Source organism: Schistocerca cancellata, chromosome 2 (assembly GCF_023864275.1).
Source record: "Schistocerca cancellata isolate TAMUIC-IGC-003103 chromosome 2, iqSchCanc2.1, whole genome shotgun sequence".
Lineage (NCBI taxonomy): Eukaryota > Metazoa > Arthropoda > Insecta > Orthoptera > Acrididae > Schistocerca > Schistocerca cancellata.
In genome coordinates this window covers 1,057,524,263-1,057,539,243 of record NC_064627.1, presented here as the reverse complement: position 1 = coordinate 1,057,539,243, position 14,981 = coordinate 1,057,524,263, and the positions used below count along the sequence as shown (strand labels likewise).

General features: G+C 39.3%; 1 protein-coding gene across 1 annotated transcript in view; it reads right to left on the bottom strand.

Moving 5' to 3' along the window:
• The window catches only part of LOC126163052 (uncharacterized), a 181,703-nt gene that overhangs the window by 61,101 nt on the left and 105,621 nt on the right, over window positions 1-14,981 (bottom strand). The window contains exon 4 of the mRNA XM_049919944.1: window positions 615-778. Coding sequence (XP_049775901.1) covers window positions 615-778 — 164 coding nt within the window. The remainder of the gene's footprint in view (window positions 1-614; window positions 779-14,981) is intronic.

Below are 14,981 nucleotides of genomic sequence, written 5' to 3'. Positions count from 1 at the left end.
AATTTTATGAAGCATTCAACTTACTTAAAAAAACAATGCATCCACAAAGACCCATTTCTATTGTCGTTTATTACTTTAATCCCTGTGTGATGTAAATGCAGAAGAGACACAATCACTTTCACTAGCTCACATTTGTCCATTTTGTGGAAATAGTAGTGTAGCCCCACTTTAGCCCGAAAATGTATTGTCACAAACACTGCTACGCAACAGTGGCTGCTAATGTTGTTGTACATGTGGCAGCAGTTCATGTGATCACAATGTTGCCGGAAACCATTGTCAGGATATGTGCAATTTTTGTAGTGCATATAAACATAGCTTAACATTTATTTGTTGTTTGCTAAATACTGCACACTTACTAAAATTCAAGGTTACAAAAATCTGTTAAAACATATTATTACACACACAATTTCAAGCAGTTAGATTCCTATACATTCATTTTACACAGTATGATGTAACTAAGTGTGTGTATTTGGTACACGTGTTTCTGCCAATCCTATTTTACATAAACAATATCTTTTAAAAATAATAATTTTTTAAAACTACAATAAAGCACTGCTGATAAGTGTTACTCAACATTAATTACTAGATAGTTTTCACTTCTGTAATTATATTACCTTGAGTTCCAGTAGCTGGTTCTGCCGATGATGGAAAGCATTTATCTGCTGTTTTATATCTAGCAAAAAGTTTTTCAAATTGTCCTGTTTGAGAGGAGACCATCGTTGTACCACTGTTCTCATTTGTACCGAGTGTGGTAGATAATACTTCTCAACAGAATGACCTCAAAGCAAAAAACAATGTTAGTAAATATTTTCATCTTTCAAAAATCAACATAAAACTCAGGAAAGACTAGTACAGAAACAAGATGTTAAACTGCATGACAGTAAATGTAAAGTCTACTTATTGGTATCATGCTTCACAGCAGCTCCATGGTTATTAATTCAGTGCAAAATACACCATTTAAAACAAGAGGTTCCTTCTTAGAAAATAGTGATGAAAGAAGAGAACATGGCGAATACTTTTTAATGGATTATGTTTGGATGCCTTCCTGAATCTCTGGTCAAGAGAGAAATCAGACAACAATAGCTGAAGTTAACAACAAAGAGATAAAATGACAAGCTATGGATATCAATGAAGTTACAGTGCTGATCAATTACTGGGCACAATCATGACCATAAAATATCAACAACCGAACTGAGAGTCACTGGAAGAATCCTAAGGAAATGTGATTCACCGAATAAGGAGACTTTTTGTCAGTTTGAGACAATAAGAATGTAGAATTGTGCAGAAAGCCCAAAGAAGGTAAGTTTGTTTAACCATGAGACGATTCAACAAGCGCAAGTGTGCCTTGCAGGTGTTCGTCGAATTCCAGGGCAGATGGCATACTAGAAACATTATACACCACAGAGAGGTTTACTGTTAGAATTTCAAAAATGCATATTTCAATAAAAGTCACGTAATATCTTATCTTCTCTCTCACACATCTTACAAAATAACCATTTCAGTAAAATCTAAACTGTTTAGTTCATACAGGGACTTACCAACAGTCATTTCTTTCATGCACAATTTGCGAATGGAACAGGAAAGAAAAAATAAATGTAGTTCATGAAGCATTCATTAATTTATTCAATCATTCACACTTCAAGTTCCATAAATCCTATCACAAAGGATAGCCTCCAGGGATGTGGAACGAGTCAAGCTACACACTAACAGGCAACGGCATCACTGCACACTACTAACAACAAATTGTGACTAATACTAATCCAATCAAACTGATAATAATGAGAAACATCAGTACGTAACTTCATATATGTATGTGAATGCTTGGAGAAAAGCAGCTAGTTTAGAGGAGAAAAATGGCAAGCCAACTTTCCTCATCCTTAATATTATTATCTAACCCTTGAAGCAAAGTATTTATGTAACTTCACACAGAATGTCATAAGCTGTCTACACACTGAGGTAACAAATGTCATGGGATAGTGATATGCACATATACAGATGATGGTAGTATCACGTACAAAAGGTATAAAAGGGAAATGCACTGGTGGAGCTGTCATTTGTAATCAGGTGATTTATATCGAAAGGATTCCGCCATGATTATGGCTGCACGATGGGAATTAACAGACTTTGAATGTGGAATGGTAGTTAGAGCAACACGCATGGGACATTCCATTTCAGAAATCATTAGGGAATTCTATATTCCGAGATCCATAGCGTAAAGAATGTGCTGTGAATACCAAATTTCAGGCATTCCCTCTTACCATGGACAGTGCAGTGGCTGATGGCCTTCATTTAACAACTGACAGTAGCAGCATTTGTGTAGAGTTGTCAGTGCTAACAACAAGCAACAATGCGTGAAATAACTGCAGAAATCAATGAGGGACATACAGCGAATGTATCTGATAGGATATTGCGGTGAAATTTGGTGTTAATGGGCTATGGTAACAGACGACCGATGCAAGTGCCTTTGCTAACAGTAAGAAATTGGCTGCAGCGCCTCTCTTGGGCCCATGACCACATCAGTTGGACACTAGACGACCGGAAAACCATGGTCTGGTAAGATGAGTACCACTTTCATTTGTTAAGAGCTGATGGTAGAGTTCAAGTGTGGCAGATACCCCATGAAGCCATGGACCTAAGTTGCCAACAAGGCACTGTGCAAGCTACAGGTGGCTTCATAATGGTGTGGGCTTTGTTTACAGGGAGTGGACTGGGCACTCTTGTCCAACTGAACTGATCATTTGCTGGAAATGGTTATGTTTGGCTACTTGGAGGCCATGTGCAGCCATTCATGAACTTCATGTTCCTAAATATGTCACTGCATTACAATTGTTCACGATTGGTTTGAAGATGATTATGGACAATTTGAGTGAATGATTTGGCCACCCAGATCGTCCAACATAAAGCCCATCGAACAACAGCATGCACAAAGGCATTCAATCAATCATTCTTCCCGCACTCCATATGTGCATGGAATGGGAAGAAATCCTAATAACTGCTATAGCAGGATGTACCCTCTGCCATGCAACTCACAGTGATTTGGATAGCACAGATGTAGATGTAGATTTAGATTCATGGTACATAATCAAGAGGTCCGTTCATGCACAAAATTCTGCACCGGCAACACTTTCGAAATTATGGACAGCTATAGAGGCAGCATGGCTCAATATTTCTGCAGGGGACCTCCAATGACTTGTTGAGTCAACACCATGTCAAGTTTTTGCACTGTGCTGGCCAAAGGAAAGTCCAACTCGATATCAAGAGGTATGCCATGACTTTTGTTACCTTAGATTATAATGGCCACACTGAGACATGTTTACTGCAAACGTAAGTGGTATTTACATCCCAACCTATTTATATCCCAGAGTTGATAACATGCAGGAGTTGCTAATAAGGTTTTCTTGTACTTTAGTTCTTATTATCCAAGAATTTTCAGTTCCCTGTTTGATGTGTATCAGCAGCCTGTTAAAGCATATAAAAATCCATTCTCAACCTTATATAGGCATGCATAACCTATACAGAAGTTAAGGAATGCGAAGCCCAGGTTGGGATATCAGCAGTTATGAAAAGGATACACTGCCACTCACAATGAAATGACTGCTACATACAAAGCTTTTGGCCAAAGCCTTCTTCAGAAAAGAAAGGAAAATGCACACATATTCACACAAGCAGGCACACCTCACGCACACATGACCGCTACTTCAAGCCACTCTATTCCAGTCAGAGTGGCCGGAGATCGCGGTCGTGTGCGTGAAGAAAGAGAGAATGAGAGAGAGAGGGAGGGAGGGAGGGGGGGGGAGAGAGAGAGAGAGAGAGAGAGAGAGAGAGAGAGAGAGAGAGAGTGAGTGTCCCTCGAACAAAGCTTTGGCCAAAAGCTTAGTGTGTAACAATCTTTTTACTATGCTTGTTTCAACCATCAGCTCTTACCAACAAGCAGTAAACTATCCCTTACAGAAATTATTTCACAAACTTCCAGTAGATGGAATAATTGCAGGTCAGCAACTTCTGTTAACCAGTACAATGAAAAACGTGCCACAACTGCAAATTTCACTTGTTTTATTTACTCAATGATTAGTTTTGAGCCAGGACCCATTCTCAAATCTGTATGCACTGCAACTGTTTATTTGCACTTCATAATACGTATATATTTTTCACATGGTTATTTATTTTTGGAAATACCATTTTGACAATCTGGCACGATGATTTGAAAATGGGTTCCAGCCCGAAACTAGTCATTGGGTAAAAAAAAGTGAAATTTGAAACTGTGGCTGGTTCCGTGTATGTTTACTAGAATTACTAGAATCAGCAACTATGTTAAATGGTGTTTCCTATTTTATTATCTGTATCATGCTTGGTCAGAATTCTCCTTTTTTTCTTGAAAACAAGTTTACATCTTTGGTCCAGGAAATCCAGCAGATGATACAGTAGTTGGACAGTATAAGAATGCATTACAGATGAAACACATTTCACCAAAGCATACATGTGCATTTCTCCTACATTCGATAAAGTTCATCCACGTACTATTTCATATCCAAATCTTGACCAATCTGTTTTCCACTGTACCTTTCACCTGTGATTACGGCATTGGCTGTGTGTACAAATGCTGCAGCAGTCTCCATTGTGTCTTTTTTGTCCTTCATTCCTTTCATAGAAATGCATATTGTTATTTTTTGTGAAAGAATGCAGATTTCTCTTTTAAATCTGTCAACAATATTTTTTGATGCAAGGCACTTAGTGAGTTTGAGTCTTAGTCTGTCACACAGTTTTACTATGCCAGTAAGCTTCATTTAACATTATGTTTTTTGGTGGAAATAACAACCCAATTTCATAAACTGTAATCATGGACAATTAGACCACTACCCCTATATTCTTTAAGTTTTCAAAACATTTCCTTTTTACAGGCTACTAAAAATCCTTTTCCTCAAGAAAGGGTAGACATATTAAGTCGAAATTTATGTCACATACTAAGGTCTACTGTCCCTTCACAATGTAAAACACTGGAGCTTTTAAGTCAATGTCATCAAAAGATATGACTGTTTATGTCATATATTCTGATACTCAAAACACATTCGTCAAAACCTGCAGGGAAATTTGGCAAGAAGCAAGGATTAACAGTGCATATAAAGGAAAAAATCTGAAAATTGTGAATTTGAAATTGCAACACAATGTCCAACTGCCTGCCTGCCTGCCTGCCTGCCTGCCTGCCAATACCACTATTTCTCAGTAAAGGGTGAACGTATCAAGTTGAAATTTATGTTATATACTACAGTTTACAGTCCCTTGGTGGTGCACACAACTTAAGCTTCTAAGTCAACTTTTTACACACTCTGAAGTGTAATAATAATAATAATAATAATAATAATAATAATAAAAGAGTTCCTGAGCGATTTCCGTATGGATAACTTGAACCAAAGCAGCCAAAAAAATAAACAATTAAAAAAAAAAAAGTGAAGTTTAGCTTTTTATATTTCCAGAAGTAATAGTGGGAAACAGGCCATTCATGTCACATACTTTGATACTCGAAAACTCACTGACCAAAACCTACAGGGTACTTACCGTTGGCCTAGAATCATGAAATTTGGCAAGAAGCAAGGATTAACAACACGTGTAAAGGAAAAATGTCCGAAAATTGTGAGCTTGTAATTATATTACACGAAAAAAATATTCTTCTTTTTTGTCATTTATTGCCCTAATGTCTGTCCATCAAGACACCTTTTTCTTGAAGAGGAGTAAATGTATCACGTTAAAATTTAGGTCACACATTAAGGTCTATCGTCCTATGGTGGTGTCAAAAATGCAAGCTTTTACAATCAAAATAAACTGCCACTTACATCACATATTCTGATACTCAAACACTATCTCATTGAAACCTGTAGGACACTTATCATTGCCCTAGAGCCATAAGATTTGGCAAGGTGCAAGGTTCAATAGCACAAATAATGGGAAAAAATCCAGAAAGTGTTAATTTGCAATTATATAACATAATTTTTTTTGTCATTTGTTATCAGACTTCAAACTGACAATAATAAAATTCTCGAAAGTCTTGGAATTCATGGGACTGATATCTTTCCTGAATCAATGTCAATAACAGGCAAAAATCATACAGATTCTCTATTCCTGGGATGGATGAACAGTCTATATATATAATTATGTCTGTACGGAACCCTCGGAGAGTGAGTCCTACTTGCACTTGGCAAGTTTGTTATTAACCCTTGGATGTATGAGTGGTTTGATTAGTATCAATGCACGAAAGGGCTCTGTAAGACCCCTACCTCAACAGAACTACTAAATGTTTGTATTAAAGAAATATTATAAAGTTTTGAAGTGACTGGTGATGCAGAATCAATAAGAAAATATTTATTATGATATTGGGTCACTCAATGCCAAGCGGTCTATAGTGTCCCGCATGACCATCACATACGTCCGATGAAATTTTGAATGAGCACTTGCACATGCTCCCAAAAAACACCAGTAAGGTTTCACAATTATTAATTCAATACTTTTGGAGGTATAGACTTTGTCTGACCGCACAGCACAGCTGTCAACACTGCACCCCCGAGTTTTCAGCAAATTTGAGACATAAAATCTCTCATATTATTTTCTTGAAAGAAACAAAACTAGGGCATCTTGTACCACATTTTACACTCTCTGAAGCGAAATAATAATAATAATAATAATAACAAAATACTTCCTGAGCGATTTCCATATGAATAATTTAAAGCAAAGCAGTCGAAAAAATAATCACTCGTAAAAATTTTAAGTTTAACTTTTTATATTTCCAGAAACAATAGTGGGAAAGACCTGAGAGCTTGCACATAATAACTTACCAATACAAGATCTTAGAACATAAAATTTCATTCTTCTACTGCTTTCCAATAGTTTAGAAACAAAGGGCAAAGTTTATGATTTTTCTAAAACCGCCAAAAAAAGACTGATTTCGGCCCACTTTTACAAAAATAGTCTTCTGTAAACTATTTTAAGCCATTTTCATTACGAAGATCATTCCCTACGCATCCTAAAAATTATATCTAGTTTTGCAATACGATCATATACAAGCATTGAAAATAGGCCCATGTTTTGCTGGTACCAAAATTAAATCTGACATCTTTTACTAGTCCCCCCTTCGTATGTCCAGGCAGGGATTACTCAAGAAGACATTGTTATCAGGAGAAAGAAAACTGGCGTTCTACGGATCGGAGCGTGGAATGTCAGATCCCTTAATCGGAAAGGTAAGTTAGAAAATTTAAAAAGGGAAATGGATAGGTTCAAGTTAGATATAGTGGGAATTAGTGAACTTCGGTGGCAGGAGGAACAAGACTTTTGGTCAGGTGAATACAGGGTTATAAATACAAAATCAAATAGAGGTATAGCAGGAGTAGGTTTAATAATGAATTAAAAAGTAGGAGAGTGGGTAAGCTACTACAAACAGCATAGTGAGCGCATTATTGTGGCCAAGATAGATACGAAGCCCACACCTACTACAGTAGTACAAGTTTATATGCCAACTAGCTCTGCAGATGACGAAGAAATAGAAGAAATGTATGATGAGATAAAAGAAATTATTCAGGTAGTGAAGGGAGACGAAAACTTAATAGTCATGGGTGACTGGAATTCAATAGTAGGAAAAGGGAGAGAAGGAAACGTAGTAGGTGAATATGGATTGGGGCTAAGAAATGAAAGAGGAAGCCGTCTGGTAGAATTTTGCACAGAGCACAACTTAATCATAGCTAACACTTGATTCAAGAATCATAAAAGAAGGTTGTATACATGGAAGAAGCCTGGAGATAATAGAATATATCAGATAGATTATATAATGGTAAGACAGAGATTTAGGAACCAGGTTTTAAATTGTAAGACATTTCCAGGGGCAGATGTGGACTCTGACCACAATCTATTGGTTATGAACTGTAGATTATAACTGGAGAAACTGCAAAAAGGTGGGAATTTAAGGAGATCGGACCTGGATAAACTGAAAGAACCAGAGGTTGTACAGAGTTTCAAGGAGAGCATAAGGGAATGATTGACAGGAATGAGGTAAAGAAATACAGCAGAAGAAGAATGTGTAGCTTTGAGGGATGAAGTAGTGAAGGCAGCAGAGTATCAAGTAGGTAAAAAGACGAGGGCTAGTAGAAATCCTTGGGTAACAGAAGAAATACTGAATTTAATTGATGGAAGGAGAAAATATAAAAATGCAGTAAATGAAGCAGGCAAAAAGGAATACAAACATCTAAGAAATGAGATCGACAGGAAGTGCGAAATGGCTAAGCAGGGATGGCTAGAAGACAAATGTAAGGATGTAGAGGCTTATCTCACTAGGGTTAAGATAGATACTGCCTACAGGAAAATTAAAGAGACCTTTGGAGAAAAGAGAACCACTTGCATGAATATCAAGAGCTCGGATTGAAACACAGTTCCAAACAAAGAAAGGAAAGCAGAAAAATGGAAGGAGTATATAGAAGGACTATACAAGGGCGATGTACTTGAGGACAATATTATGGAAATCGAAGAGGATGTAGATTAAGATGAAATGGGAGATACAATACTGTGTGAAGAGTTTCACAGAGCACTGAAAGACCTGAGTTGAAACAAGGCCCCGGGAGTAGACAACATTCCATTAGAACTACTGACGGCCTTGGGAGAGCCAGTCCTGACAAAACTCTACCATCTGGTGAGCAAGATGTATGAGACAGGTGAAATACCTTGAGACTTCAAGAAGAACATAATAAGTCCAATCCCAAAGCAAGCAGGGGTTGACAGGTGTGAAAATTACCAAACTATCAGTTTAATAAGTCACGGCTGCAAAATACTAACAAGAATTCTTTACAGACGAATGGAAAAACTGGTAGAAGCCGATCTCGGGGAAGATCAGTTTGGATTCTGTAGAAATAATGGAACACGTGAGGCAATACTGACCTTACGACTTCTCTTAGAAGCTAGATTAAGTAAAGGCAAACCTACGTTCCCAGCATTTGTAGACTTAGAGAAAGTTTTTGGTAATGTTGACTGGAATACTCTTTTTGAAACTCTAAAGGTGGCAGGGGTAAAATACAGGGAGCGAAAGGCTATTTACAATTTGTATGGAAACCAGATGGCAGTTATAAGAGTCGAGGGGCATGAAAGGGAAGCAGTGGTTGGGAAGGGAGTGAGACAGGGTTGTAGCCTCTCTCCGATGTTATTCAATTTGTATATTGAGCAAGCAGTAAGGGAAACAAAAGTAAAATTTGGAGTAGGTATTAAAATCCATGGAGAAGAAATAAAAACTTCAAGGTTCGCCAATGACATTGTAATTCTGTCAGAGACAGCAGAGGACTTGGAAGAGCAGTTGAATGGAATGGACAGTGTCTTGAAAGGAGGATATAAGATGAACATCAACAAAAGCAAAACGAGGATAATGGAATGTAGTTGAATTAAGTTGGGTGATGCTGAGGGGATTAGATTAGGAAATGAGACACTTAAAGTAGTAAAGGAGACTTGCTATTTGGGGAGCAAAATAACTAATGATGGTCGAAGTAGAGAGGATATAAAATGTAGACTGGCAATGGCAAGGAAAGCGTTTCTGAAGAAGAAGAATTTGTTAACATCGAGTATAGATATAAATGTCAGGAGGTCATTTCTGCAAGTATTTGTATGGAGTGTAGTGAAATATGGACGATAAATAGTTTGGACAAGAAGAGAATAGAAGCTTTTGAAATGTGGTGCTACAGAAGAATGCTGAAGATTAGACGGGTAGATCACATAACTAATGAGGAGGTATTGAATAGAATTGGGGAGGAGTTTGTGGCATAACTTTACTAGAAGAAGGGATAGGTTGGTAGGACATGTTCTGGGGCATGAAGGGATCACCAATTTAGTATTGGAGGGCAGCGTGGAGGGTAAAATTCGTAGAGGGAGACCAAGAGATGAATACACTAAGCAGATTCAGAAGGATGTAGGTTGCAGTAGGTACAGGTAGATGAAGAAGCTTGCACAGGATAGAGTAGCAGGGAGAGCTGCATCAAACAAGTCTCAGGACTGAAGACCACAACAACAACATCTTTTACTATGTTCCACAGTTATTTAATACTCTCTGAGGAAGGCAATATCAAAAGTTTTGATGACTAGGAAGTGAGATAGAGTCCCAATACTCTAAAAACGTAATATAGACGACACATTGTGACATATGACTGACTGTTTTTTCCGTTATAACTACAGAATCAAACTGTATGTAAACTTCACAATTTAACTGTGCATTACCAAGGCAGTGATCATGGTAGTAAAATTGTTCAATAACAGCTGCAGGACACATCATACAAACAGCATGCAGCTTTTACACTATGTCTCCTTGTGTAAATTTTGGTAAAGTTCACTGCAGTCTTCTTGTCTTTTTTGGAATGGACCCATGTTACAGAGAAGTATTAGTATGTCTTTTTATTGTGTCGTGCTACTGATGTGCTAATTTAATTCTGGTTCATCATACAGCATACTTTGTGGTTAATGTGGAACACGTTAATGTACACATGAAAAATTGTGCAATTTTTGTTGGTATATGATCCATGGCGGCTTAACTACTGGTGGAACCTTTTAAAGTGAGAAAACCAGCATCCTCATTGCCATAGGGGCCACTTTATATAGCTGTGGAGCACCAGCCATAGGTGAGTTTCTTTACCACAGGATCCCAAGCAAATGATACATTTCTGTAAGTGTCAGAGGATGGAGCAAGAAGACGTCTCTTCTTGGATCCTATGCTAATGTTTACCTCAAGGCACTTGAAATTTTACAGGTTTCATTAATTTGTTGTAGAGTATCATTGATGCGATTGTTTGGGGGGAAATTTTGATAGCACAGAACCCAAAAATCACATTGAAAAATGTGATTACCTCAAATTATTAAAGCCACAAAAAAGAGAAAATGGCTCTTTTTATTGGATTTCTTATTTAATTTCATTTTTTATAAAAAGAATTTTGTGGAGCTGACTGCTGTAGAGATGTCTGGGAAAAAAAAAAAAAAAAAAAAAGGCTACTTACTTGCAATGTTTCTGCCTCAAGCTCATTTCCTGGTATTAGGACTTTTGATATCTTCCACAGACAGTACTAAACGGTTGTACAGCATAATAAAATATGTCACATTTCATTTGAGTACCAGCAGACTATGGGCTCACTTTCAATGCACCCCCAACTTTTCATTCTTTTCTAGGGCATTGTGTGCTCACATTACAAAACCAAATACAGTTTTTAGGTGGCTTAGAAGATGATCTTTTGAATGGAAATGGTTTAAGAGAGTTTACAGAAGACTGTTTTTTGTAAAAGCGAAGAAAATATAATCATTTTTGGCATTTTTAGAAAAAAAATCATCAACTTTGCCCTCAGTTTGTAAACTATTGGAAAGAAGTGGAAGAATTAAATTTTATATTCTACGACCTGGTGTTCATAAGTTATTGCGTGCAAGCTTTAATGTGTATTCCGCTAATACTTCCAGAAATATAATATTCCAGGGCTTCATTGTTCTTAGACCCTAACCAATTCTGATCAATTTTATGACAAAATCTACAAATTCTGTCAACGTACTGGAACATAATGTGGGCTATACTCTGGGTTTGAAGGGAAAAAAAAACCTTAAAATGCATATGATTTATTTTAACCAAGAAATAAACATACCAGGATATGACAACAGGAGATGAAGAAAAGGAAAATTACACAGTTCAGTCACATCAATTTGACCACTGCCTACATTCAGTGTCAATGTGCAACAACTCGCACACAGCAGTTGGTAGCACTAGTAGTGCACGGTATGTAAAGCATGTTGGGGGACACAAAAAACAATGTAGTTGTCGTATAATGTGGAAACATATTTATCTGACATCCAAAAGGGCATGATCTTTGGCTTTTGGGTCAAGGGTGGAAGCATTTCCAATACAGTTATGTTTGTAAACTATTCATGAGCCGCAGCGGTTAAAATATGTCGTGCACAGAAAAATGGCACTATCCAAGACTGGCACCGAGACAACAGTGGTGCACCACAGGCCACAGATGACGGGGGTGAATGACGGCTGCAAAGTTGTGTATGAACGAACAGACATGCAACTGTTGAACAACTGACTTCCCAGAGCAACCAATGGGCTGGCGACACCACCATCTACTCCAGTCCTGTCACAAACATCACCAATCCCATCAAAGGCACGGCTACCTGTGAAACCAGTCATGTGATCTACAAGTTAAGCTACAACCATTGTGCAACATTCTATGTGGGCCTGACAACCAACAAGCTGTCTGTCCGCATGAGTGCCCATCGGCAAACTGTGGCCACGAAACAACTGGACCAACCTGTTGGTGAGCATGCCGCCCAACATGACATCCTCGACTTCATGACTGCTACACAGCCTGTGCCATATGGATCCTTCCCACCACTGCCAGCTTTCTGAGTTGTGCAAGTGGGAATTATCCCTGCAATATATCCTGTTCCCTTAACCCTCCTGGCCTCAACCTTCATTGGTCATTGTCCTCACTCATCAATCCCCTTTCCTGTTCCCATTCCAGCACCACACAGCCTTCTATCCCACCAACACACCCAGTGTTTTTACTTCTCTCCTTTTCTGCTACCCCCCCTCCTCACCTCTCCCCCACCTTCCATCTAATCTCCCGACTGCAACCTGCTGCCCTACCCTCTCTCCACCTCGTCCCTGCATGCTCCACCGAGCACTTCACTGTCCCCCACCCATACCTGGCTATCCCTCCCCTCCCCACCCCAGCCTCCTGCTTACGCCAACCCAGTTGCCTCTCCCATTACGCACACTGCTCTGCTGCTGCTGCTGCTGCTGCTCATAGTGTGGCTTCAGCTGCCAGAGACAATCGTCGTGTGTGTGTGTGTGTGTGTGTTTGTGTGTGTGTGTGTGTACTCGTGTTGCCTATATTTGACAAGGGCCTTGTTGGCCGAAAGCTTATTTTGTGACAATCTTGTTGTTGTGCCTATCTGCGACTCAGCACCTCTGCTATATGGCGGGTAGCAATCCTTTTCATAATTCTGGAAACATCCCCCAGGCTGTGGCTAAGCCATGTCTCCGCAATATCCTTTCTTTCAGGAGTGCTAGTTCTGCAAGGTTCGCAGGAGAGCTTCTGTAAAGTTTGGAAGGTAGGAGACGAGGTACTGGCAGAAGTAAAGCCGTGAGTACCGGGCGTGAGTCATGCTTCAGTAGCTAAGTTGGTAGAGCACTTGCCCGCGAAAGGCAAAGGTCCCGAGTTCGAGTCTCGGTCGGGCACACAGTTTTAATCTGCCAGGAAGATTCAATCCTTTTCATAATACTGTTACATTCTATCCTGGATCTTCAATTGTTTGAAAGGAATTACAGACACTGGCTGTAAGCAGGCATTGATTGAAATCAATGTTGAAAGTTAAAAATTTGTGCTGTGCCGGGATTCAAGCCCAGGTCTCTTGCTTACTAGGCAGGTGCCCTCACCACTGGGCCATCCAGACACAGTGGTCACTGCAACTACATGGACTACCCTTGCACACCTCCTATCAGACCCAACTTATCTACACACTACTTAAGGAAGGCATTTGACACAGTGCCGTACTGCCATTTACTGAAAAAAAAAAGAGCTAATCGAGTATTGGAGCAGATTTGTGGCAGGATTCAAGACTTCTTTGCAGATGGAACTCAACATGTCACTTATAATGTAACAAAATCGATAGATGTGCAGGTAATTTCCGGAGCACCCCAAGGAAGTGTGATACGACCATTACTATATATATATATATATATATATATATATATATATATATATATATGGTTATAATAGAAGGAAACATTCCACGAAGGAAAAATATACCTAAAAACAAAGATGATGTGACTTACCAAATGAAAGTGCTGGCAGGTCGACAGACACACAAACGAACACAAACATACACACAAAATTCAAGCTTTCGCAACAAACTGTTGCCTCATCAGGAAAGAGGGAAGGAGAGGGAAAGACGAAAGGATGTGGGTTTTAAGGGAGAGGGTAAGGAGTCATTCCAGTCCCGGGAGCGGAAAGACTTACCTTAGGGGAAAAAAGGACGGGTATACACTCGCACACACACACATATCCATCCACACATATACCAGAGACATATGTGTGGATGGATATGTGTGTGTGTGCGAGTGTATACCCGTCCTTTTTTCCCCTTAAGGTAAGTCTTTCCGCTCCCGGGACTGGAATGACTCCTTACCCTCTCCCTTAAAACCCACATCCTTTCGTCTTTCCCTCTCCTTCCCTCTTTCCTGATGAGGCAACAGTTTGTTGCGAAAGCTTGAATTTTGTGTGTATGTTTGTGTTCGTTTGTGTGTCTGTCGACCTGCCAGCACTTTCATTTGGTAAAAAGAAAGATGATGAGACTTACCAAACAAAAGCGCTGGCAGGTCGATAGACACACAAACAAACACAAACATACACACAAAATTCAAGCTTTCGCAACAAACTGTTGCCTCATCAGGAAAGAGGGAAGGAGAGGGAAAGACAAAAGGATGTGGGTTTTAAGAGAGAGGGTAAGGAGTCATTCCAGTCCCGGGAGCGGAAAGACTTACCTTAGGGGGAAAAAAGGACAGGTATACACTCGCACACACACACATATCCATCCGCATATACACAGACACAAGCAGACATTTGTAAAGGCAAAGAGTTTGGGCAGAGATCTGTTCTCTGCCCAAACGTTTTAGGTAGGGTGGCAGGTGATCGGCATGAAAGGAAGTGCTCCATCGCAGCGAGGCCCTGGACATGCGGAATATTTGTGTATAAGGAAGTGGCATCAATGTTTACAAGGATGGTTCCTTCATCAAAGACACCAACCACTTTCTCGGCAGTCTCCCATCCTTCATCAAAGACACCAACCACTTTCTCGGCAGTCTCCCATCCTTCATCAAAGACACCAACCACTTTCTCGGCAGTCTCCCATCCTTCATCAAAGACACCAACCACTTTCTCGGCAGTCTCCCATCCTTCATCAAAGACACCAACCACTTTCTTGGCAGTCTC